This window comes from Patagioenas fasciata, chromosome 9 (assembly GCF_037038585.1).
Source record: "Patagioenas fasciata isolate bPatFas1 chromosome 9, bPatFas1.hap1, whole genome shotgun sequence".
Taxonomy (NCBI): Eukaryota; Metazoa; Chordata; class Aves; order Columbiformes; family Columbidae; genus Patagioenas; species Patagioenas fasciata.
The window spans coordinates 21,463,349-21,489,312 of record NC_092528.1 but is presented as its reverse complement, the minus strand read 5'-3'; the positions used below and the strand labels follow the sequence as shown (position 1 = coordinate 21,489,312).

The following is a 25,964-nucleotide window of genomic DNA, read 5'->3' as shown; positions in this document are numbered from 1 at the left end:
TCTGTTAGAAGCATCTGCTTTGCAAGTCCTATGTTTTGCAAACAAAAAGGCAGGATTTTAAGTGTGGGGCTACTGAAATATTTGCATCAGGGCATCTTTTTCCTATACTTCAAGCTGTTACCCAAATCGTTTCTTTAACAAGGTCAGAGTACCAACAATTCATGTTTACTACATCTGAAAGAAATGGCTAATATTTGCCTACATAGACAATGTTTGCAATCAACATGAACTTTCCAAAGAGAGTGATATAAGCTCTTAGGTATTTAAAGAGTGAATACCAGCAGTATCTCCACAATAGTGGAGAGATTTCCCAACTTCCCAGCTTGGAAAGTTACACTCCTTGTATCACCTTGCAGTTGCTTGCGATACTACCCTATTTGCTTATGTATTATACAATGAAAGGCTTGGAAGAGAGTTGATGAAAGAAGAGTTAAAGAGCTGGCTTGAAAAGTAATTTGACAACATAATTGAGAAGAGTTTCCACAGTCAGGAATAGGTCTTGCTGTCCTTTTCTTCATGTATCAACTGCCGTTTTGTTGCTCATTGGCTTCTGTTTCTATCCTTTATCTCTTGGTGGTAGTTATGCCACCTTCCCCTACATGTCAAAACATTCCAAGCTGGAGGTATCTAAGATCTAGGGAGTACTGCTGAGCAGTGATAACAACATCACTGCTTTATCCTCCATTTCAGAGCAAGTTATTAGAATTTTACTAACCAAAACCGTGGTAGGCAGTTAAACATAAAAAACAAGACAAAACCAGTTAAACTTTACTTTCTCAAATAAAATGTTAAAATCGACTTTAAGCGCTTTCTTTTAGCTAGTAACCACTTATTTAAAAGTGTACATAACTGATTAAGTTTATCATCTACAATGACAGCATTTCAATTTCACATATTACTGGTTTACACCAAAAAATAATTTATTATAAAATCAATCTTCGTAGCAAACTTTCTAGGCTAAAAGCAGTACTCACTGGCACCCTGTTCGGAAACATCCTCAATTATACACCCTAATCAAAACGATTCAAGATGTCTGGATGTTGCTTAAAAATTAGCTCTCTTAGACACTAGAGGTTTTCTTGGGACAAGTGCTCTTGTATGGAACTTAAAATTGAAGATTTCAAGAGGTGACAGCATGAAATGACAATATATTAATCACTGTCCACCCTCCAGTGCAGAATGCCTTGACAAATTGGTACGTGGAACTGGTGGTTCAACATCCACATAAACTTTTCAGAGGGCAGCAGAAGAGCAATTTTCAGTTTTATTAGTATCACTTCCACTTTTATAATCCAGCCACAACATTTGCCAATCATTCTGTCAAAAGCCAGGAACATAAATACAGAAACGAAGAATAAGTGGTATGTTTTATGGTCCACACAGTTGAGTGCCCACAACAAGCATTATGTGGAATGGAAGTTTTTGTTTCTCTTTTCCCAAAGGAAGCTCACTCTATCTAGAAACTTCCCCTTACGCTAGCACCATTAACTTCTATCGTTTAAATTATGCCTGTAGTCAAGAGTTAGTGTTTTCCAGCCTTAATGAAAAGTACCCAAGTTAACAGCAAGAGTTAAAAAACGGGAACAGTCTTTGAACACGTTGGGCAAGAATCATTCATCACCATTAACTGCCACATTAAGCATTGGCAGAAGACTGACTAATTAGTATGGGAATAACAAAAACTGTTAAGTCTCAGTGACAAATAAGGTTTTCGACGCAACCTTCCAATTTTCTTTTTTTTGTTTGGATTTGTGAGAAAACACCCAAGGGATGTTTCTCTATATTTCTTTGCCTTAGTAGAGGGTCATAATGTACAGCCAATAAAGTGACTCAGCTGTCTCAAAATTTCAGGGAACTTTACAGTAAGTCTTACTCAATAAGTCTCCAATATTTGACAAATAGGCTTTGTGGTTCACAATCCTCAAAAGCTACGTTTACAAGCATTTACATCAGAAGCTATAAGCAAAACTGTCAAAGTTTTCCTACATAAAAGTCATGAAGTTAATTTATGGAAATATTTTAACAGGTAGACCAAACAAACCCCAACAAACAAAGATCAAAACAAAACCACCAAATCCCAATCTCTTTGAGGCATATCTAACCTCCTACTGGTACAAAGCAATGGGGCATGAAACAAGAGAACGCTGAACCTTAAGTTCTATGTTTGACCCAACCGTTCTTAACTAGACTGGAGAGGTCGTCACTCAGTTCTGCTGCTGCAAGTTTGCAGCCTGCCTGAGAGGCAAAGCTGCACCAGAACTGTCATCCCCTTCCCTTCCATTTGACACAGGTAAGCTGGTTTCTTTGAATTTTGTTTTCACATTTCTAGAGTTCAGGTATTTGAGCACAGTTTTTCAAAAACAGACTATAAATATTCCCAACAAGTGTACTTAGACAGTTATGCCTGCTAAGTGTTGCTATTCCCCACTTCACTGGCTTAAAGAGAACAGCACTCGTAATAGAGAACAAGGGATGATGTCCACTGTCCCTCACATTTCTTGTTTGAAAAACACAGGTTTCTCAGCCTGCCTTTCACTAAATATGTACCCAGAATTAACTAGAAAAATACTTCGCTAGAGTTGAAGTGTTAAGGTATTCTATGCGATATAAAACAACATATTGACTGCAAAACCATTAAGTACTGCTTAGACTGATGAGACAGATCCAGAATTGCATAGACTGTACTCAGTCTGCTGCCTTTCCATTTGGCCACAAAAGTTAACTTACAGGATTTATAAAAAATGCCTCTTTTTTATTAAAAAAAGTTTAATTCCCTCTGCTCCCCAGTTAGGCTTGGTTTTGTGCTGGATGGGTTTTTGTTTTTAAAGTTAATGCTATAGCAGTGCCACAGGGAAACAAAACAGTTAATACCAAAGAACATTATTCCTGATTAATTTAATATTCCATTAACCATTCAGAAATAGAATTATAGAATAAATTCATTTGAAAGGAACCTCTGCAGGTTATCTGGGCCAATCCTGTACTCAAAACAATTCATATATGTTTGGTGTCCAAATAAATAGCAAGAGAAACAAATCTATTTTCTCTCTCCACTGGTCACATTTGGATTAAGATACTACAAAGAGAAACTAGTAACAGAATTCTTTGCCATGACACAATCAACTTAAAGGGCAAAAGAAAATTCCCATCCAGTTTTAGCATAAATATTTTTGTGGCCTCTTCTAGCCACAGCTACAATTTCAGACAGGCATCATCACTTGAAGCAGCTGGATGTCTGGCTTTTTAAAAGGATGAGACAAAACTCCTACAAGCATGGAATGCAATGCATAAAAAACTGAAAAAAACCCAACAAACCGTACCTCTGCTTGCACTACAAGTCACAAGTCTGTCTCTTCAGTTAGCCAAAGTACAACCTCTTATTTTTTCCCCTAACGCTCCCCATCCAACTTGATCACACACACAGCACACTTTTCCTCAAACCAGTGAGTAATAACACCAAACTTAGTTTTGTAATGGTATTTTAAGACTAAATTGGAAAGAGTAGTTATTGGAAGGACTATTATTCCTGCTCTAGTTATAAATCATAAAAATCAGTTTCTTCATCAGTATCAAAGGTTAAAAAAAAAAATTCTTAGCTTCCCTTCACCCAAATACAGTATTTTTCAAATGTCCCATTAACTACAGCCTTTGTTAACCTTGATTAATTTACTCAACTACGCAAAGCAAACCTACATATGATGTTAATCTACAAGATGCTAGTATTTCTTGTGTGATTTGGAACGAATGTATTATCATCCCAATTTCCTTTCCCCCAAAGCAGGCAGGAAAAGCAACAGCAACAGTTCTCTACTTGTACGTGACTGACACTTGCAAGGTGTTCAGAAATCCGAGTGTTCCTGGTACCCAGAGAATCTGCACCAGAAGTCTAGAAGGCTACAAAATGAATTGATAAAAAGTTTAAGAAAGCAGTTTTTGCAGACTAAATGCCAGCCTTATGCTTGTTGTTTAGCCATTAATAGATAAATTTAATTTCTTTCTGTGTTAAAACTATGATGACCATCAAGGTTGTTCAAACTTGTATTACACATGCCCAAGCCACTAGAAAGCACACTGCACATTTGAATCTCAACAACTGTGCTCAGAAGTCCATTCTTTACGCAATAACACCTTTTAAAGGTGTGATTTTCTTCCGATAACCGGAAACCTTTTATGATATACTTGGTATATGCTGGTGAAGTGTGAAACACTTGTCTGTTGTAGAAATCCCTATTCTAAAGCTCCCAGCAACTTTTAAAAAGTGAGTTAGCTACCCAGGAAGAACTATCTTCCATTTGCTTCCAGAGAGCAGGAATAGCCTGATGATCAGAGAAACAGTTAACTAAGTATTGAACTACTTCACAACTTCTAATAAAGCACAATCGCTTTATAAACAGCTCAACTGCACTACCTTTCCCAAAGAATGCTCCAGAAAAACAAACAAATAACAACAAAACAACACTCAGTTTCACTATTCATGCAACTAAACTGAAACAAGCAGCAAAACAAGGCTGTCACTAACACAGAATGGCAATCTGATGCAACTAAAACACAGTGATGTGGATTTGTAGTCTGGGCTCAGTGTGCTTTGAAAAAAAACAGGAAACATTGTCTCCAGGTTGCTAAGAATGGCATCAAGCTAACACCTATGAAATGCAGAGCATCTCCTCCAGTCAAACTCCAACTGCAGCTCTGAAGCTGTCATATTTATTGGCTTAATGAAAATGCAGAATATTTCGCAGAACACATAAGGAATTGTGTTGTTTCATAAATTCCTCCGCAAACACTGGGCTTGGCTGATGTGTGGTTTGTCTACATGACATTGGCTAAAATACACTTCCAAATAACTGACCACTCTGGAAAAGACTGACAGCGTTCCTGTTTGAGAATAAAGTTATTTATTGTGAAACTTTAAGCTCACATGGGGCTTGATTTCAGCACAGCTTATCTAGTCAGTTCCCTATAGCAGACAAGCCATTAAATCCCATCATCCCTAGTACTGAATTATTCCTAGGACCTAACGATGTTTACACACAAGAGGTGGACTTTGACTATTACACTGCATTATAGAATTGCAGCATGAAAGCAACTGAAGCGACAAGTATGAGAACATCTCCATAAATTAATTGTGAGGTGGGAGAAATTCAAGAATGACTCAGATCATAATGAAAAAGTTCCTAATTTTACCCAATGTGACAAACATGAAAGCCTGCTACAGCTCAAAGCTGAGATGTGAGGGTACAAGTAACTAATGTAACAGGGTCCAGACTTCTTCTATTAAGTACTACAAAACCCAGATTAGGAATCCAGCTTCTTTACAAGTTTGCTGCAGAATGATCGTAACTGCAGAATTAACTCAAGCAAAACTTTATAGTCCATACTGTCTATTTCAAACATGTACTTCCCTTGTGCTTGTTCTGAATATGCACAGTTTATAAAGCAACCTGCGTTCAATCACATCTTTAAAGTCAACAAGAACAAAGTTAGAGAGAAAAAAAATTTATAGAGACATAGCAGAAGAAGTAACAGGTCTGATACCTTAATAACTTCAGGAAAACTGAAAACAGCAACGAAGTCCCCAAAGAAAAACAAACATGCAGTTTGTATTAGTTTGGTCATAGTTTTGTTAACATACAGTCTACTAGAACATACACAAACGCTGGCAAGAAATAGCAGATTCATGCTTAACATCAATAGGAAACTCCCTCTGGACAGTATGAAATAAACAAGAAGGTTTTTTTTATAGGTGACACAGATGTGACACTGCTACTGTAAGTCAACTGCAGCCAGAAAGAGAAGCCTGTGTGCCACAGATTCATACACACACCCAGTCGGAAAGGGCTCCCAGTGTCATTAACCAGCCCAACCGTGAGCCCACACACTCCATCCCAGCAACTGCTGAAACATCGGTACAAAAAATAACTGGGACTCGGGGATGAAGAGAGCCACACTCGAACACAACAAACCACCACGGTTTTCACTCTCCCAGGCCAGGTGCCTACAAGAGACCCCCAAGCCAGGACCTGCCGGAGGAACCCCTCGGAGCTTTCCCAGCCCAGGGAAGTGCCACCGCAGCTCCGGCAGGACGCAGCCCCACTACGATCCCACCGTCCACCCAGGGTTGCGCTTCCCCACCCGACAGCCAGAGCCGGCAGGACACCCCGCAGCGCAACCCCCGCCCGGCCACAGTGCCCGGCAGCCCCGAGCCCTGCCGCAGGACAGCCCCGAGAGCGCTGCCGGCTCGCTGGGCGGCCAGGCGGCCCCAGCACCGACCGCGGCCCCACTCACCTCACAGTCGCGGCCTCCCCACCTCCCAGCCGGCCCGCGGCCGCCGCCCCGACGGGCAGGGCTGGGCCGGGCAGAGCTGGGTCGGGCAGCGCCCCGCAGCACTCACAGGCCTTCAGTACCCCCACGGTTCACCTCTGCGCCCCTGCGCGGGCGAGCGACCCCCCGGGCGCTGACGGACACAACCACTCCCACCGAGCCGCCTCCCGCACGGGCAATAACAGGAAGGGAGCGGGGCCCTGACCCCGGATGGGGATGGCGCCGCCCGCCGGAAGTGGAGCGGCGGCGGGCCGAGGGGAGAAGGCGGTGGCGGGTCGCGCGGTGTGCGCTAGCGGAGGGGCGCGGTGTGACGTCACCGCGAGTGAAGCCCCGCCCCCCCGGTCCGGCTCCCGCCGCGGGGCGGTACCGGCGGCGCCTCCCTCCAGCCCAGGGCAGCTCCCAGAGCCCGCGGCGGTATTATGCTGCCCCCTGCCGCCGCGGCGGGGCCTGCACCGGCGCTGGGGTGCCCGCCTTCCCTCCCGCCCCCCTTGGCCGGCGCTGCCGGTTCCGCACACAGCACCGGGCCACCGGTGACCTGACCGGAGCGAGCTTTCAGAAAAGCGGGCTCGGCCTTCCCCGGGCGAGCTGGGTGTGACAGGCCAGCCGTGCCTCTGTCCCGGTTATTGTCGTAAAGTCATTAACGCTCTGCTGCGGCCGCGGTTCCGCCACACGCAGCAGAACCACGGTGGCCGAACTCAACGCGCTCGCGTTTCCCGGCTGGGTTACCGGTGACACCGCGAGTTTCCTTCACAATTGGAGCTGCCGCTGGGATCGAGTCACTGCACATGAATCTGGTGGTCTGTGCGGAGAACGGCCCGCGGGTGAGTTCCTTCAGTGAGAAAGCAGAGAGGGAGAACGTTTAAAGTGTGAGCTCCCCGGTGTTCTGCGTTACCGGGGTCTGAGCTGAGAGCGCTGGGCTGGTTTAGCTCAGGGAGAGCAAACAAGACTCAACAAGTGGGGATGGTGTGGAGGTGATGACAGGAGGGAGGCGACAGGGAGAACCTGGGTGATTAACCCATCAGGCATCCCGGTTAATCACTCCTGTTTCTCAAGGGATATTTATCCTCTCGCCAGGAGAGATGGCATAAGCAAGTTTTGGAGCCAGCTGTGAACGTGATGAGGGCGTTGGTGAATTCTCCTCCTTGAAGTGTTGCCCCAGGGCTTGGCAGGGCACCCGCATTGTCACCGTGGCTGAACTGCTGCAGGTGACCCTGACCATCGGCCGGAGCACCGGCCACCCGGGTCACGGCAAAACGTACCCCAGCAGCCGCCCAGCAGCAACGGTTCCCGTGAGCACACCTGGCTGTGAGCTGCCCCCGTTTGCTGCTTCTGCTACAGCTCACCATGGTTTGTGCTTCAGACCTGCAGCAACAAGACTGTTAAACGGGAATTTTTTAAGATCTCACAAAAATTAGTGAGGATGGACAGGGATAGCTGGTGGATTCCCAGGTGGGTTGGCTGGTCGCTGCCCTAAAGTGTTGTTGGTGGTTTCAGCTCATAGTCCCTCCTCAGCGTTTTCCCGTTTCAACAAAAGGAGAAAATCCCAGAAACTGTGTTGAAACATGGGGTCTCAGCCGTAAGGGCTGAAGGGACATGAACTCACTGTGGCTATGAGCAGTGTGAACAAGCTGGAGAGAAAAATAAAATACAGATAAATTCGGGTTAGTGGCAGTTTCTGCTGCTGGAAACAGAAGGTGCCAGAGCAGCGAGATGAAATAACCTCGTGCAAACCCGCAGCGCAGGCTCTGACTGAGCAGTTAAATATTTGGAGCAACTTATCAGCCCCATTTTAGCCCGTAATGCCGAAAAGCGCGTTACGAGGACTGCGCGTTCCCCTGAGATTATCCGAAAGAAGGCGGATCCGGACAGCCAGCAGGTACCGGGCACCGGAGGACAAACGGGACCGGCCAGCAGCACGGCAGGGCCACGCATGAGCTGAAACCACCGGTGCCAGCGCCGCGGGGCTGTCACACGAGTGGGGCGGCTGCTGGTTTCGTGGGAGCAGCACCGGCGCGGAGCATCAAACCCGACCGCGACCGGATGCTCCAGGCTCCGCCCCGCCGCAGGCCCCGCCCCGCTGTCGTCACTTCCTGCAGCTGGTGCTGGCCGTGCCCGCCGGTGCTGGCCCTGCGGGGGGAAGCGGTGAGGGGGGAGTGGGGCCGTGGCCCCGGCCGGCGCGGGGCGTGTGCGGGGCGCGGCGGGGACACGGCCCAGGCCGAGGGCGGCGGGACCGAGGGTTTCAGCAGGGCCGGGAGGCGGTGTGGCCTGTGGGACCGGTTTTACCGGGGGGCTCGTCGTGTTTCTGCCGCGTTCCGGGGTGCTCAGGCTGCTTGGGTGGTGCGTCTGCCTTTAGTATGTGCTGGGTTTGCATCGGCGTTTCCAGAGCTGTGCGCTGGTGCCCTCAATCCTCGGGCTGCGGTTATTCCCGGGTAGCGGGTACCCGGGATTTTTATCCCTCAGAGTCCATCACCGAGGCTGCAAGGCACTGCTACTCTGCAGAAATGTCTGCTCGGATCACAGCAGCGTTTTCTGAGGCGCTGCTGATGTAAGAGAAAAATGATACCCTTAGTTTCTGGGTTGCTAAATGTGTGTCCTCATCAATGGAGGGTTAGTGGGCCCAGCACCTTGAGGTAGAATTGTGAATGATGTGTATTTGGTGTGGTGCTCTGTTTCTGATGCCTGTAGCATTATAAAATGACTCTGCTTTTCAGGATGAAGTTCTGTCTGTGGCCAAGGGTAAAGTTCCTGGCAAAGTTAGGTTAAGTGATGTCAATGTTTCAAGATAAAAACTTGAGAAGAAATGCTTCCTGTCTTGGAAAAACAAAAGAAATATAAAACCAAATGAAACAAACCCACAACTTGTTCATAATTTGTTTAAATTTCTGTCACTGTTATTAGCTGCCACAGCTGCATTTAAAAACTAGTTCTGGTGGGAACACATGGCACATAGATGTCTTGGTATGCTTTACACTTATGGCCAAGGAAGGTCACATTTCGGATGTGCTTTCCTCATCAAAGGGTGCTTGGATTTAAGGTCATACCAGTCTCTGTTATCTGTGCCACCACCAGTGCCTGGGTGCTGCCAGGCTGTGGTCCTCAGGATGTGGACACTGGGTCTCCTCATTCACTGCTGCCCTTGGGATGCCCTAGCCTGAAATTTGTGAGGAGGGCTGCATGTTTGTGTCACTTGTATCCGCCTGAGGACAACTGACCTGGACTAGAAAGTATATCCCCACCCATAAGGCATGTAGGAGGAGGCATGGCTGAGATCTGAGAGATGCTGTCTTGATGGAGAACTCTCGTCAGCTCACTCTGGAGAGCTGCAGGTCCTCACCCTGCCCTGGGCTGCACCATCATTAGTCCCTGGTGACCAAGGTTCCTTGTTTCTTTGCTGTTTTGTAGTGTAAGATTTTGCAGCTTCTCAAGTGAAGGGAAAGGAGGAGTCAAAGTTGTCCCATTACCTTCTCCTGGACAGGGTGTCTGTAGCAACCAGCAGTGGAGGGTTAAAGGGACGTGTAAATAAGCTGAATTTGAGCGATTCTTTTTTCTTTTAAATAATATCTGTAAGAAAGAAATCAAGATAGTTTGAGCAATTTCAGTGATGAAGATCACCATTAGAAGAAAATCACTGTTGCATATGCTAAGTCAAGTAGTTCTAATTCTAAAATTGCCCATGCAGCATTAATTTTATCTTCAGACTACTGTTTACTTTAAGAAACAGTAGATGAACTTACAGTTAAAGATTTTCTAAGAATATTACATTATACTTTTTCCCCCATGTTTCCTCTCTTGTATATGACAAATCCATCTATGACAGTTGCGTGTGGATGACTTGATGCAACAAACACTCATGCAAAATTAAGAAGATGGATCCTGACTGTCATTTCCTGTAAACCTCCTTATATTGCTCTGTGAAGTATTTAGCTGTAATTTACTTCCATTTTAAGGTAAGAATCCCATTATGGTGGCATAATAAAACTCTGAAATTGGATGGCGTGCTTACCTGCTTGCATAGCTGATCTAAACTGCCTTGATAAGTCAGTGTTATGATATATTTAACCACCATGAACTTGTTCCATCTGTAGCCCCACTGAAATTAATTAGACTGTCTACAGACTACTAGCTGAGGAAACAGGACAGCAAAATTTTATTCTGTAGTTCTGATTAACCAGGAACACATATGCTGAAGATGGAGGGAAGTTAGATAGCACTACAGAATTTACAGTGCTGAGGGATGATTTCTGCTGTACCTGTGTTTCCTTTTCCTTCTTTGGGGTGGAATCAGTTTTATCTTTTTTTGGTTACTTTTAATGATAATTATTTTAATTTTGCTTTTATGGTGACATCCTGTTAGTTCTGGAATTTCTCAGAGGCTTGATGGTGGAGGGCTATTTAAAGACATAGAAACTCCTGTTGGCTTTATTACTGTCTTAGAAGCTTGTCCCAAAGGCAATGCATGCTCTTTCCCCATCCCTACCCCCCCATTTCTCTTTCCCCATCCCTACTCCCCCATTTCTCTTTCCCCATCTCTACCCCCCCCATTTCTCTTTCCCCATCCCTACCCCCATTTCTCTTTTCCCTTACCTTTAGTTACTAGTAGTAACTAGGTTGCCTCCAATCTTGTATTATTTCCAAATCTGTTTTGTTTTGTCTTGTTTTTAAATTATCTTTTATTTTTCCTAATAGAACATAGATCTCTCTGAAGCCAGACTTAGAGAGGTAATATGGTCCCTAAAAATGCAGGTATCAACTGGCATTTTCAATAGCTTGAATGTGGCAATTTATTTATCTCCAGCTAATTTTAGCAGATTGAAAATCATAGAATTGTAGAACAGTTTGGGTTGGAAGGGATCTTAAAGTAGGATCTTCCAGTAGACCAGATTGCCCAAAGCCCCATCCAGCCTGACCTTGAACACTTCCAGGGATGGGGCATCCACAGCTTCTCTGGCAGCCTGTTCCAGTGCCTCACCACCCTCATGGGGAAGAATTCCTTCCTTACATCTAATCCATAATAAATCTGCCATCTTTCAGTTTAAAGCCATTATCCCTTGTCCTGTTGCTATGTGCCCTTGTAAAAAGTCCCTCTCCGGTTTTCCTGTAGGTCCCCGTTGGGTACTGAAAGGCTGCAATAAGGTCTCCCCAGAGCCTTCTCTTCTTCAGACTGAACAACCCCAACTGTCTGAGCCTCTTCTCACAGGAGAGGTGCTCCAGCCCTCTGACTGTCTTCACAGCCCTCCTCTGGACCCGCTTCAGCAGCTCCATGTCCTTCTTGTGTTGGGGGCCTCAGGGCTGGACACAGCACTGCAGGTGGGGTCTCACCATGGCAGGGCAGAGAGGGACAATCACCTCCCTTAACCTGCTGGCCATGCTTCTTGTGATGCAGCCCAGGATGCAGTTGGCTTTGTGGGCTGCAAGTGCACAGTGCCTGGTTATGTTGAGCTTCTTGTTGACCAACACGCCCTAGTCCTTTTCCTTACACCTTCTAATCCCAGAATTTATCCCAGGTAAATGCTATCTGCTTCTCCAGGTTGCTAAAAAGCCTTTGAAATAAATTTCTATTTTGAAAAGCAACTTAGGAACACGGTTCTGAGGTGGCATTTAATTTACCTTTCCCTAATTTTCCAGAAGCATTAGTTTAAAATGTAGATTTGGCTCACCCTTTGCTTAAACAAACAAAAAAAGCCCATAGCGTAAACAGGATCACTGCAAATGCAGCCTTAGCTGAAAATGATCTGCAAAGGCCAAGATAACGTTTCTCTTGATCCCAGTGTAGCAGTGAACAGGATTTGTTATGATAAGGAGCTAATAAGACATTAACAAAAGTAGCTGTGCATTGATTCATAATATCACAGCTCTGCATTATTCTAGGAAAGTTCATCCCGGGTTTTACATGTGATTTATAAACTTTAATTAAATAAGCCTCACAGAATCTCTTGTTGGAAATGTAGGGTTAGTTCTAAGAACTTGAATTAACTGAGAGATAATTAAATAAAGGTTAATATGGGATAAGCTATCCATTTTGCAGAAGAAGATGTATCTTTAGATGGTACATTGGTTGTAGTTAGTAAAGGAAACATAAGAAATAGCTCAAGGTCATTCAGCAAGGCCGTGGAAGAGTTCTTGGGAGCTGACTGCGTACAACAACGTCTGCTCGGGTTGATTCCCACTCTTCTGCTTTTGTTGACTTACTTGAGAAAAGCGAACCATAGAATATCTTTCCTCAGGAAGGTCTTTTTGAGGGATGTGTGTGTTTATGTGTTTTCTATCTACCTATAAAAAATAAATCTGTTTTGAAACATTTGGGTTTTATTAAAGTCATCAGTGGCAGTAATACATTGCAATATTTGGTTAGGTCTTGGAGTGTGAGCTTGTCCTTAGGCTGCCAAAAGAAGATGTGGGTGACGGTTGCGTCCCTCCTATTCCCGTAACACAGCTCCATGTGCTGCGCTTGTTGTACGTCACATCTTGCAGTCATGGAGGAGTGGGGTGTGTGCTGTCGGTCAGGTACTGTGAGTGGTTAGGAGACTTCACCTGTCCAGGAAGGTGCTGTGGGGTGCTAACAACTACATTTTGGTCTTTGATCCACTTATACATGTGTCTTTTAATCTGGCCCTGGTTGTCTGGGATGCTGCTGTTCTTGTGTTACAAACTGACTTTATCCTGCTTGGCATTGTGGAAAGACAAAGTAGAGGCAAGGAAGTCATAGAATTTGTCCCTTGGATCATCAGTGTTCCTATTAACACTGCTTATTTCAGCATCTGTGTTTCTCTGGTCCAGATCTGAGGAAGACTCCTTGTCCTTCAGAAGTAGCATGCCCACAGTCTTCCTGGCCAATGATTCTTCTACAGCAAGCAGGCCTTCTTCCTCATCCTGAGAAGCCTTCATCTCTTCCTATGTCAGTGGCTACAAGGCCAAGAGCCAGCTCACCACTGTCCCCACCAAAATCTCTTGGACTGGGGCCTTCCTTTCATCAGACACAGGAAGAAGAGCTTGCAAAGGTGGTGGAGCAGGACCCTATGCTGGAGGAACTATGTAAGCCTCTGTGCTGCAAGCTTTGCAATGTCACTCTGAATTCAGCACAACAAGCCCAGGCTCATTACCAGGTAAGGAGAACAGCACGAGACCAAGCTTTCAGGACTGCTGCATGCGCAGATGTACCTGTGCCAGTGCCCGTACTGCTGGTCACGTTGCTGTGGGAGCACAGAGTGAAGTGTGGGCTAACGCACAGGAAGCACCTGAGCTGCTCCAGGCCAGAGAAGTAGTACCAAGATGGCATGAATGAAAAGGCAGATGCTCATAAATTTCCTTTACTGAAATCTGTTTTCCACCTGCACACTCATCCAATAAAACAGATCTTCTGATTACATAGACATAATTTTGTAAGGCCTGGACAGATGTTTTCTGCTGGATCCAGCAGTGCAGTTAGAAGCTGCTGCCGTGTGCTCATCACTGCCTCCTTCCTGAGGTTGTGTACATGACTGATCTGCTGTTGGGGCCATTTGTGCAAACTTTCTCATCTGCTTTGGACAGAATCAACTGAGCCAGCTCAGACCAAACTGATTTTTTTCAAGCTGGTGTAGTTGACTTGTCTGAAATAGGTTAGGGGATACTTGTGTATGCTTCTTAGCTGAGGGATTGAATATTTCATAGTCTTATGTTACACTGTTTTACTAGTGCTCTCTCTTACTAGTGCTGTATTTGTGTGACATGTGGAGATAGTAACTTTCTCCACCAGTAAATCCAAAAAGGTGTTTGTCCATATCCTCAGCACATCAGACCCAGATCTCAGATTTGCTCTTGGCCCTGAAAAAGTGGTATCATGCCAGTTAAGGGGTAGGTTGAATTACTGTTATACTTCAACATCTGATCTCTGCAGTATTTTTTCCATGAGGGGATGGAAGTGCCTTTACAGTACATAACTTGCATTTATACAAATACCTTAATATATGTCCACAATGCATTTACATACTCTCATGTGGCTCTATCAGGTTTTCAAAACACCCGAAAGAACCACAGTATATGTTTCCCAAGAGAAAATAAAACATAAAGCAGGGTTTTGTATATTCAATCTCATATTTTAACTCGTGCTTTCAGCCTCATGAGAAGTGTGTGTGTTCAGGCTTATCAAAAAGCTATGCAAAGCGGTTAACATTCCATGTTTAACATACAAAATACTAGTTTTAAGTGAAATGGAAACAGATTGAGGAACTAATTGTAACCTTACTGATTTGAGAAAATCAGTTGAAAATGAGACTAAATCATGCTAAGTGATGAGCATTTTGGAGAAAAGGTCAGCATCTCTTAGGTTCTGAGCTGTTATTTTCTGGATGGCAGCTCCTTTACCTGAGGTGCCATCTTTGTGGCCACTTTCTCATTTTGGTCTCTGGATCTTTTTTCTTTCAGTGTAAGATACTATTATTAGGACAGCAATTAATCTGGGTTCTCTTTCCAGGGTAAAAACCACAGTAAGAAACTCCGAAATTACTATGCTGCCAATAGCTGTCCAGCACCTGCCAGGATGAGTAGTTCGGTTGAGCCTGCCCCACCTCAGGTTGTCTCCCTTCCAGCTCAGGTAAGGCATGCGAAGGTGACTGAGATCCTGCTACTTGTCACCTCACCCCCAATAAGGATCACTAGTTGTCACACTTTGAGGATTACTGCAGAAGCTGGGAAAGAATTTTCCCTATGATGGCATGGGCTCATGGAAATGGCCTGTTGTGAACTGTTTGCTTTCCTTCGAAGGTACAGATACTGATCTGCCCTTGCAGATTGGACTTGAAATGTTCTATTTCTGCATGGCAAATGGTTTGATTCCCAGCAAGTCCGATATGCTGCTGATTATTGTTTAAGGGCAGGTATAAAACAGCATTGTTGGAGCTGAATTTGGAAATGAGGATGTGGCATCTGCTCTGTGCACAATCATCCCTCCATTGTGTGAGTGAAGCCCACATGAAAAAAGTGCTTAGGTGCTCCTGCACCCATTGCCCAGGGCTGTTATCTAATTCCTCTTTTGTTGCTCCTTTTGCAGTACTCATTTTTGTGTGTAGGGTGAATGGGTGATTCCCTCAGATTAATTTTGTATCAGGCACATTAGAGGCAAAAGAGATGATTTTTGCTTTCTTCTTCCAGAATTCATCACATCTGATTGTCATGGGACTGAACAGCCAACCTGGCTCTTGTACAGCTGGGCTGCAGGGATCGAAACTCTGCCTGTCGTTCTCAAAAGCATAAGCCTCTGTTGTCTGTAGAAAAGCCAAGAGCATTTGCCGTAAGTGGCAGATTGTTCTTTGTGCTGTTGAAGCTGCCAGAGGAAGACTCGGTCTCATGGAAATAACTCTGCAGCTCATGGAACTGAGTCAAGAGGGCTCAGGGTCCAGTCCTAGGTAGTGGGACGTGGGTGCTGTACCTGCTAGGGTATCTGATGCCTTTTTTAATGGAGAAAATGGTCCATGGCAATAAAAAGACTGATCCAGGACCATGTGAGGATTCATGTTGTAATATGGAAGTCAGAATTGTGTGTGTCTATAAGCTTGAACAGTATCAAAGGAGATGTGGAAGAAACTCGACTTGGCAAGTGCCACAGTGAAATGGCTGTTTGAACCACTGCTGCTGCACTGTTTACAAAGCACTTTTCTCTGGATGATATAAACACTGAGGAGACGTGGTTGCTGCCCCAATCAGTGTGTGGTCTGACTAGACAGGCAGGAGCTGCTCATGTGAGGCTGGGTCTTTCCTTGGAGGTCTCAGTCCAGGTGTCCTCCCACCTGAAGGGTAAAGATCAGAGATTTGGCAACTCTGCTGTTGGTTTTTTTAATCTCTTAGTGTGATCAGGGAGCTGTCTAGAGACGGTACTGTGGAGAGATTAGGTACACTGTAAATACCTTTCAGTGGGTCTTCCTCAGTGTGAAAGTTACTGTTTGTCAGCTCCCAGCAGTCAGGAAGTGGAGGAGTTAAATCACTGCTGTGAAGTAAACAAGCCTTGGTAGCTATTGCAGAAGTATAGGGTGTTTGTTCAGGTTGCTTTCCTCTCCATATGAGGTCAGATGTTTCCCTAGTTCTTGAGGAATTTGCAGGTTCTCCCAGATGCTGGGCCAGGGAAAATGAAGTTCTTGTAAGAACAGTTTGGGGACCACTTGAGAGTGTCCTAATCCATGTGCTTTAATTCCAGCTCTCTTGCTGTCTGATGAGGACAATACTGGTCTCGGTCCCACTGATTCAAGTATTTCAATGATTTAACCTCCTTGTGTTTGTTTCACATCCTCTCTCTCCTTTTGCTGCTAGATGGGATCCAGTAAACCAGGTGGCCGAGTGATCTTGGCCACAGAGAATGATTACTGCAAGCTTTGTGATGCCTCATTTAGCTCTCCAGCTGTGGCACAAGCTCACTACCAAGGGAAAAATCACGCCAAACGGCTGCGTCTTGCAGAAGCACAGAATAACTCATTCTCGTAGGTATTGTTCAACTTCACGCTCAGGCTGAAAGCATGTGGCACTGTCTTTGGCATTTTCTCAGAAAGCTCTGAACTGCAGCTGTTTGTATGTGTTTCATTTTCAGGGATGCATCAGAACTAGGCAAACGAAGGGCAAGGAAAGAAGGGAATGAATATAAGATGATGCAGAACAGAAGAAATACGTATACAGTTCAAAACAACACAGGTAACTGGGAGATTGAATCTGTTCGATAGTTGGAATAATAATGAATAATATATAGACTTGTTTTTCTGCTGTTCCTAAGGTCTGTTTTAGCAGAGGTTGTAAAGGGAGCTGGTCCTAGCTCTGCCGATCCTACATGTCTGCATGTTTTTTTTCTGAGCTGCTAAAGTTGCTTTGTTTTGTCAGCCTGCTTGTTAGTTTGGTTTCTCAGTTTGTAACTTAATTTACCATCTGCTTGTCTCTAAGGCTGCTCTAAGTGGTGACAGTTTTCCTGGTTTATTTTCCTGGCGAGTGGCCAGGTGCTTTGACTCCTACTGTAGCACATCAACCTGTACTGGCACTCCCATGACCAGAGTGAGAGAGCATGTTAGCCTCCCTCTGAGACCATCTGCTCTTAGAGTACAGTTCTTCCTCAGATGTTAGCTACTTACTTTGTCTCTTTGCTATGATTTAAAGTGTATTTTATAGTGTCCTGCCTAGCATCTGTTTCTCATTTTCATTTTACGTTATGGGCACATATTAGCTGAAGCCCTGGTTGCTGGTGAAGCTTGGTTTAATCATGTCATTTCAACCACTGTCATGTGGAAAATATAAATATTTTAAAGTTATATTAAATGCAATTTTGTGATAATTTTAAACTGAGGCATCTTGTTCTAATCAAATGACTGTTCTAATTCTCAAATTGGAGGGTTAAGAAAAAAGAAACAAAAACAAACCAAAACAAACTTGAATCATCACTTAAATGATTAGGCTCCTAATTTTCAAAGCCCTATTGATTCTTAATAAGACTGAGGCACTAAGCCCACTCTACGGCTTTAGAAAATACCAACAGCTACTGTTCTTTTATGTGCTACCCTGCTTTAAATCGGGATCTCAATGAAGAAGTCACGTGGGAAAATGAGGTTCAGTCTCTAATGTGTTGAAGAAGATAATCTTTGCCTTGTTTTTAAACATTTGTTGGACTTAAAAGTTGTCACTGGGCTGCCCCAAGCTTTCCTTTCTCATACTAAAACAAGACTTCTCTGTTGCCTCCTCAGGTCCCTACTTCAATCCTCGCTCACGCCAGAGGATTCCCCGGGATCTGGCCATGTGCGTCACCCCCAGCGGCCAGTTCTACTGCTCCATGTGCAACGCCGGGGCCAGCGAGGAGATGGAGTTCAGACAGCACTTAGAAAGCAAACAGCATAAAAGCAAGGTGTCCGAACAGCGGTATAGGAATGAGATGGAGAACCTCGGCTATGTACAATGATGCGCCACCCTTGGTAGTAGTTTGCAAATAGAGCAGCTTGTCTCTCGCCTGCTGTTTGCCACATGCCCTGCTTTGTGCTCCATTCGATAGGAGTCTGCTCTCGAGCTATACATGTAACACCTGCAAACTTAATGGTATGGTTAGATTTCTTTTCTGTCATAGTTGGCAGGATGACGCTGTGCGGGACATGAAGTGCTTTTGATGTTTGTTTGCTAATTATCTAAGGCTCTTCATTGTATTGAGTGGTGGGGAGGACTTTGTCTTCTCCCCAGCCTTCTGCATGAATATGCAAAGCCCAAGAAGTGCTGGGAACTTCTGTGGTTCTACCACACAGGTGGACCATGTGCAAAGCCCACTCCCCTCTTTGCAGATCACAGAGCAGTGCTCCCAAATGCCTCCCTACAGCAGACTAAATCTCTGGGCAGCTTGGAAAGGAAGGGCAGGCATGGGACCTGTGAATGTGGGACTTAGGTGGTGTACTTGTCCACAAATTGCTGCTTGTGGCCCCCATTACAACCCAAAGTAAGTTCTTTCCGCATCCTTGTAGAAAGGCTGTGCATACCTCTCCTTGGAGGGTCATGCCTCTTAATGCTTCCTCTGTGATGCAGATTTCATTCTGAACATCTGACATTGGATATCAGCTGTTTAGGCCCATTCAGAAATACTCTCTTCTACCAGTTAACAATGAAAAAAGATTCTCCGTGTTGCTGGCTGGGCACCTTGATGTACCACGGGTGTAGCTCATCTCCCTGAAGAGAATCTGTGGGGATCTCAGTGGCTTGGTGAAGTGAATTGGAAAGCAAACCTGCTCAGATGAGATGTACTCTGCTCTGATTCTGCCTTAGACTGAGCAGTGTTGAGAACAGGTTGGAAGGAGCTGTCAGCTGCAATTTCTTTGCATACTGATGTAGAAGAAAGCAAGTGTTGGTCTCTGGTCTGCAACTCTTGTCACTGTGGGAAAGCAGGGCTGCCTGGCTCTTGAGGAGCACATGTTGGTGCGCTCCACTTCCATGCCATTCTCTGCACAGGGCCCAGAGCGTGTTATGGAGCAGAGGTGAAATGCTCCTTTGGGCTAGAGCTACCAACAATGGATGAATTTTTTCTCCTCTTTGTATTCCCATATCAGAATAGGTTTTAGTCCCATTCCTTGATGTGAACTTCATTGTTTTAGGGATCATCAGAAATCCAAAGTTAGGTAGGATGTAAATGTCAGGGATAATGATTGTTTGAGTAACAGCTTTTTGGCCACGCCGAAGTATTCATGAAACTTTTTAAGCCACTGCCTAAGTGCAGACAAACCCAAAGGGTGTGTGTCTGTTTAGATTTTCCTTAGCAAAAGTAGAAAGGAGGTAAAGAGCAGAAGTAGGGCTGACATTTATTTTTCTGCTCATTTGGGTAGATGTGAGGAGCTGTGGTTGGAATGCGGTTCACAGTGTTTCGAAAACATTGTCTTCAGTGGCAAGTGCAGCATGTGGATAACCTCTGTTGGACCTGATTCCCCACTGCGCTGCCATAGCTGTGCTCTGGTGCAGCTTCATTGACTCCAGTGGCGGGAGCAGAGAGGAGGTAAAGGAAGCACCATGGCTTGTCTCTCACTCTTGTTAGGCAGTAGGTTGAATTAGATGCAGCTCCATTGGTATCAGTAACATTTTACCAGGGATAAATTTTAGCTAGCACATAATGTTGAAGGTAGTTCTCCCACCCAAGTTTCTTGCTATTCTGTTCCTGCCTTTTGCATTTCAGAAGGACTTTCTGCTTGCCTTAACCAACGAAAAATGAGTAAACTAACAAAAATCCGGGTAGTTTTTATTCATCTTTCTAGTCTGCCTCAAAAAGGTTTGTTGCACTTGGCCACTCCTCAAAAATCAAATATTGTTATCTTTAGCTGCTTGAGCATCAGGTAGCTGTACAACCTTAACACAGCCTTCCTAAATCCAGGCAAGGTGAGCTCTTGCACAGTTGTCAGAAGCAACCCCCTGCATCATTCCATGCTGATCCTTGCCCTGCAGATACAGGCAGAGCAATGGGCATCCTCTTGAAAGGGTTTCCCTCTCCTCTGTGCAAAGCCCAGTTAAATAAGGTATGTGCGCTGGAGCATGTCAGAAGGTGGGAGAACAGGTGCCCAAGTTGGAGAGCACTGACTGAGCAGTTTTGGCAGCCTATAAGTTTGTTTCTTCTGTGCTTTCCTGCCTCAGACTCACCCTCTGTGCAGCCTTGAAGAACATTCCCCTTCCAAAAATCTCATCAGCCTTTTCTCCCCATCTTTTGTAGTCAAAGGGCCCTGGTTTTCTCTTTGTGTTCTGTCTTTGTTTTGCTAGTCTGACACGGCACTGCAGGGACAGCAGGAGTTGTATGAGCCTTGCCACAATGTGCTTCACCAGAGTGATCTCTACTCTATGATTAAACACCCCTCCTGCTGTGAATTAAAGCGTGGCATTTCCCACAGGCTGCAAGTAGTAGCAGAAAAGCCACACTTTGTGAAATCTGAGCAGGACGAGCTGTAGGTACTGGTGTTTATCTTACTGCTAGGGCCAAGAAGACATTTTTGTCTGCTTTCACGTGTCCCAGAATTCAACTGTTCACCACTTTGCTTTGGTTGCTGCTCCTGCTCTCAGCCCGGTGATCTGCTCCTCATTTGGCAGTGACAGCTAGAGGTGTCAAAACCCAGTTTGCTCCAAGTGCTGTTACCGCCTGGCGACAGCTGGTGCAAACGTGCCGCAGCACGCTAGTGTGCTTGTACATTGGGAGGACGCGTAAGGGAGGGACAGGGGGCTGTTTCTGTGGGCTGCTCTGCTTGAGTCTGCCTTGAGCAAAGAGGCCTGTATCTGCTTCGTTTTGACTAGAATGTCATCATCCTGAGAATTTCAAAGTGGTGGGTTATGTAGCAAGTATAAAGCAGACAGTGGGAGTTGAGCAACAAGAGATTTCCTACATGGGAGGAAAGAGATTCCTTGCTGGGAGAAGCAGCTGAGACTCGCTTTGCTCCAGTGCTCAGTTATGGCCTTTCCTTATGGGTGACCAAAGCTTTCCTCCCCCTCTTCAGCATTTCTTAACAGTTCTTGATCTTCTCACTCTCCCTCCAGCACAGGAAATTCTTGACTGCAAAGAGAAAAGACCCCACCTCAATAATATCGTCAGGGTTCAGGCCAATGCAAACTCTTACTTATCAGTGTTCAAAACGCATATTGAAAACACGTCCTGGCCAAACCCTATTTGACATAGGTGGGCTGGGGAGAAAACTGTACAGCTGTAGTACCATTTTCCAGACCCCATGAGTCTTTCTTATGTTTAAACAAAGTACCAAACCCAAGAAAGAGGACTTCTGTGAAGCTGTCACATTGGCCAGTAGGTTAATGACCTTTGCTGCTAGAAACAAAATATAAATCCATGTGTTCGTATTTATTTTAGTGTGCTGACCACTAATTGATTTGTTAATATTTAAGGCATTATTCTGTAAGTTGTTTTTGTTGAAATAGAAAACTCTACATTGCACTTTGCTTTTGGATCAGAACAGGTATTTGTTGTATTTGTGAAAATGTTTTCCCTGCCACATATGTATTGTTATCTTTCCCTTGATACAAAAAACCCGACCAGAACAACAAAACCCACCCCAAACCAATAAAACAAACAAACAAAAAAACCCCCAACAAATCTAACCAGTGAATCTTCTTTGTTTCTTTTAATGCCAAACAAAATGGGGATTTCCTTGCAACTTGCTCATGAATGTCCATTTCTGATTTTTTTTTTTTCCTCCAATGGTTCCTTTGGTAACTTGGGATGATATTTTTTGGACACAGATGAACTTCATACTACATTTAAGCATTTCTTTTAAGGCAAGGAGGTAAATCATGTGGAATCCATGTATTTGTGAGGAGTATCAAAGTGATACTGTTTTGTTTGTATTATTAGCTGTTGTTTTGCATTCTGCACTAAGGAGTAAATGTGTTCTAATCTTACCTAACATTTGTCTATTTTTGACTTTTTGCTTTCTTCATGTAGATCGAAAAGAACCCTGAAAACTTCTGTGGAGTTGCTTAGGATGGTTATCAATGTAACAAAATGCAGATTTTTTTTCTGTAAAGATTTCTGTCTGTTTTCCTTTTCTAGATGCCCATTATGGGGTATTAGAAGGGAAAGGTATTGCCATGTTTGGATTCATTAATGCATGATGATGTCCTTTTGCTACATTATTTCAGTAATGCTATCACTGTAACCAGTGGGAATCTTGCCCAGGTCAGAAGTAAATGAAATACCCTAGCTAAATATATTATGTTGGCTAGGGCTGGGCAAGGTACATTGCTAAAATTTGTCTTTTCCTCCTGTGTTTGGGTTACAAGACTCTTAAGCTTTTGCTTTTTGAGGAATGTGTATCTGGTTCTGTAAGGATTTGCTCCTGCTCCAGCTAAAATAGTTTGAAGTACATTGACTTTAGTTGAGTAGGAACAAGCCTTGAAACACTTCAGGAATTTCATACTGCTGATGTTTTATCATATATGTGGTTTTTGTTTTCTGGGCTTTTTTTCTTCTATTTAATATGATATTTACAAGGATGCTCTGGATGAGATGGGTATCTGTTGCTGGTTATGGAAAAACAAATGCCAAGGTTGCAGAAGAATTAACAGAAAATGGAGAAGTGTGGACCTGGTTTCTTTGAAGTTAGTGACTAAGCCTCTGTTTTTTGAGCTGGGCTGGCTTCTTTGCCATCTGCATAAAGCTGGAAGTGAAAATAAAATTCACTTTCAAATAAACGTGGTCAAACAGTTGTCCTGGGAATTTCTCCTTTAAAAAATGTATCACAACTGAAATGGTATCTTTTTATCGGACGTGTCTGCAGATAAAGGCAGGACTGTGCATTTTTAAATATAAAATCAGTTTTTCAGTCTGTGTTTTGCAGGGGAAAAATTACTTGATTTAATTTCCTTCTCCATCTGTCCAGCAACATCATTTGCAAATGCTTTTAACGTGTTTCATCTAGAGCCTTCTTGTCAGGTTGGTTTTGTACATTTGTCCTTATTTTCTTTATATTGTACTGACCCCTGTGAGGGAATAGTTGATGACATTTTTCTTTCTTCCTCAGTATACAATAAACCATCTTGCTCTTACCATTGTACAGCCTCAATGTTTAGTATCGCTGCTGCTCACGAAACAGCTGGACTATGCATGACTGAATTGATTTTAGCCTAGCGTTGAGTGCGACTACATGAGCAATATGTTTTAATACACTGATGAAGGATTATATTCCAGTGCAAAACTGGTTGCTGTGAAGGGGGTCAGTGCACTTCCAGCTGTTACCGATAGCCAGCCGAGTTGAGGAGACTGAGGGGTGACCTCATTAATGTTTACAGATATATAAAGGGTGAGTGTCACGAGGATGGAGCCAGGCTCTTCTCGGTGACAACCAATGATAGGACAAGGGGTAATGGGTACAAACTGGAACACAAAAGATTCCACTTAAATTTGAGAAGAAACTTCTTCTCAGTGAGGGTGACAGAGCCTGGAACAGGCTGCCCAGGAAGGTTGTGGAGTCTCCTACTCTGGAAGCATTCAAGACCTGCCTGGATGCCTTCCTGTGTAACCTCATCTGGGTGTTCCTGCTCCGACGGGGATTGGACTGGGTGAGCTTTCGTGGTCCCTTCCAGTCCCTGACATTCTGGGATTCTGTGAGTTCTCCCCCTGAGCTGGCTTGGCTTCAGAAGGGGTTGGGAGCGCTTGGAATTGATGGGAGGGGAACCGGAAAGTAGAGGATGGGCTCTGCTCGCAGCTGTGCTTTCCCCTCGAGCAGACATCACAAGCCCTGGAACAGCCTCAGGCTGACCACAGACTGACTTTTAACTCTGACTAAAAAAGAATAAAAGTGGGCACAAGCTGAGCCTGATACTTATATTTACACATTTTCTGCCAGTGTGCTCTTTCCCTCTTTCATTACTTGAGGGTTGAAGAAGAGCATATGCTTATGCAGTGTAGATGACTTTCCAAACAGAAAGGACATTCTGAACTGGAGCCTTGAAGCAGAGGAAATCTGAGGTTTGCTGGGTTCACCTCAGGTAAGAGACAAACATTGCCCTTGCTCGGTGCCGCAGCGTTGCTGTCAGTGCAGGGAGCTGTTGGCCTCAAGGGCAGGATCCTGGTGGAACATGCAAGGTGTTCAAGGTGTGGGACTGTTGTTGAGGCACAGCTCTGCATGCAGAAGCAGCTGTCTAAACAGGGATGTGTCCCTGCACTCCCCAATCGTCTGTTACTCAATGGATTGGGCCATTACAGGGAACAGTGACACCGTGGAATTATCCTGATTTACCGTTTCGTTGGGCTGGGAGCTGGCTAAGTTCTTAGGTGACTTCTGTGCTAACAATGAAATGCAGGAGGTTTTATGGGTTCTTAGTTACAGTAAATAGGGTCATAAAGATGTTTAAGTGGAGTTTAATGTTAAATCTGACCCAAGCCCTTCATTGTCTTATGCCCGAGCAGACTGTGTTACTCTCAGTCATCCTAGGAACCAGAGAGAAGCAAAACTCTACAGAGCAGTGTGTCCCCATTATCTGATGTTAAACCACTGAATTTTCAATACTTATATGTGCTAATTGTATTCCATATTAATTCTATAGCAATTTGGCACAGCCAAGCCATAGTGACACACACAAACCTGGGCAACCTAATTCATAGCCATGGGTGTTTGTTAAATTAGGTAGCAAATAAAATAATACAAAAATGGATGAAAATCTGAGACTAATTGCATGATTTGAAAGCATAAGTAGCCCTCCTTCTACCTCTCTAATTACTCTGATGTCTAAGGATCTCACTTGGTTGTCTTGCACCATTTTAGAGCTGATGAAATCCAGTTTACAAGAAATAAGTGATTCACACAGAAAGGAAGATTGAATCCAAGACCTTTAAATACCAGGCTGCTGACCCTGCCACTTCTCCATTCAGCCTCACAGTTCACAGACTGATGAAAATTACTGGATTTTTCAAATAATTTTATTAATAATAATTTGTTTTTTCGTGTTTATATAATGGCTTTACAATGCGTTAGGAAATGGACTTTAGCCCGTGGTTTTAAAATGAAGCCTGGCAGAGAGCTCTCAATATTGCTTCTGCCATTAAACCTTAGTGGAGAGGGTGGAAAAAACAGCTTTTAGGAGGATTGTAGAGGATGCGTGTTTGCAAAATGCACGTTCTGGAGGCTCTTCTGTGTTCATTTATGTCCACTTCACATGAATTCTCTCTATTCCTACTTCTAGTTCTCCTAAAGCATTTGGTTTGAATACTGCTTGTCTGTTTTGAATAGAAAAGAGCTGCTGTAGCATATAATACCTAGAATTCACTGGCTTAATCCTTCAGTGAATGACACACTTTCAATTGACCTATTCCACTGGCTTTGCATCACCTCTCTACCCGCATAAAACAAGAGCAAATCTATTCAAAGCTGGTGGAATTACACAAGTGTAAAGAGAGATAGAAAGATCATTCATAATACGTTATCTGAGACTAGAGAGTGTCTTTAACAGGTGTTTGCTGTACATATAAAGATGTTAAAAAAGTATTAATCTGAGGCTTGTTTCTTGATATCCAGGTAAAGAGGCTCTGTGAATGAAAGGACAAAGCATAGGGCTGTAAGAAGAGAAGAACACAGTTGCACAATGAAGTAGAAATGTTGCATTGGGTGCGTCTGAGGAACTACATGCAGGAATATGGTATTTACCTGAAGAAGGCAGCCTGTGTACTTAGCTAAATGCGATGAGGC

At 44.2% G+C, this 25,964-nt stretch overlaps 2 protein-coding genes across 7 annotated transcripts in view; one reads left to right on the top strand and one right to left on the bottom strand.

Moving 5' to 3' along the window:
• Positions 1-6,627, bottom strand: part of PIK3CA (phosphatidylinositol-4,5-bisphosphate 3-kinase catalytic subunit alpha) — a 42,248-nt gene extending 35,621 nt beyond the window's left edge. The window contains exon 1 of the mRNA XM_065844268.2: positions 6,286-6,627. The gene's annotated coding sequence lies outside the window, so the exon portion shown is untranslated. The remainder of the gene's footprint in view (positions 1-6,285) is intronic.
• A 202-nt stretch (positions 6,628-6,829) lies between these two features.
• Positions 6,830-23,325, top strand: ZMAT3 (zinc finger matrin-type 3). 6 transcript variants are annotated; one of them, XM_071812589.1, is made up of 7 exons: positions 6,830-7,142; positions 10,139-10,268; positions 13,099-13,424; positions 14,774-14,893; positions 16,603-16,769; positions 16,877-16,977; positions 18,012-23,325. In XM_071812589.1, the coding sequence occupies exons 3-7, from the start codon at positions 13,155-13,157 to the stop codon at positions 18,221-18,223; spliced, it is 870 nt and encodes a 289-aa protein (XP_071668690.1). In that variant the 5' UTR covers positions 6,830-7,142; positions 10,139-10,268; positions 13,099-13,154; the 3' UTR covers positions 18,224-23,325. The 6 variants fall into 6 exon arrangements, with proteins under 6 accessions (XP_071668690.1, XP_071668691.1, XP_065700770.1 ...); XM_071812587.1 differs by lacking the exon at positions 6,830-7,142 and adding an exon at positions 8,375-8,463; XM_071812588.1 differs by lacking the exon at positions 6,830-7,142 and adding an exon at positions 11,423-11,628 and having other exon boundaries at positions 8,564-10,268.
• The last annotated feature ends 2,639 nt before the right edge of the window (positions 23,326-25,964 follow it).

What these genes read in the sequence shown, in the direction of transcription:
- ZMAT3 (XM_071812590.1), top strand. Translation starts at nt 13,155, where the DNA reads ATGATTCTTCTACAGCAAGCAGGCCTTCTTCCTCATCCTGAGAAGCCT. An exon ending in GCACAGAATAACTCATTCTC is followed by an intron (nt 16,770 to 16,876) that starts GTAGGTATTGTT and finishes TTTCATTTTCAG; the next exon opens with GGATGCATCAGAACTAGGCA. An exon ending in TACAGTTCAAAACAACACAG is followed by an intron (nt 16,978 to 18,011) that starts GTAACTGGGAGA and finishes TTGCCTCCTCAG; the next exon opens with GTCCCTACTTCAATCCTCGC.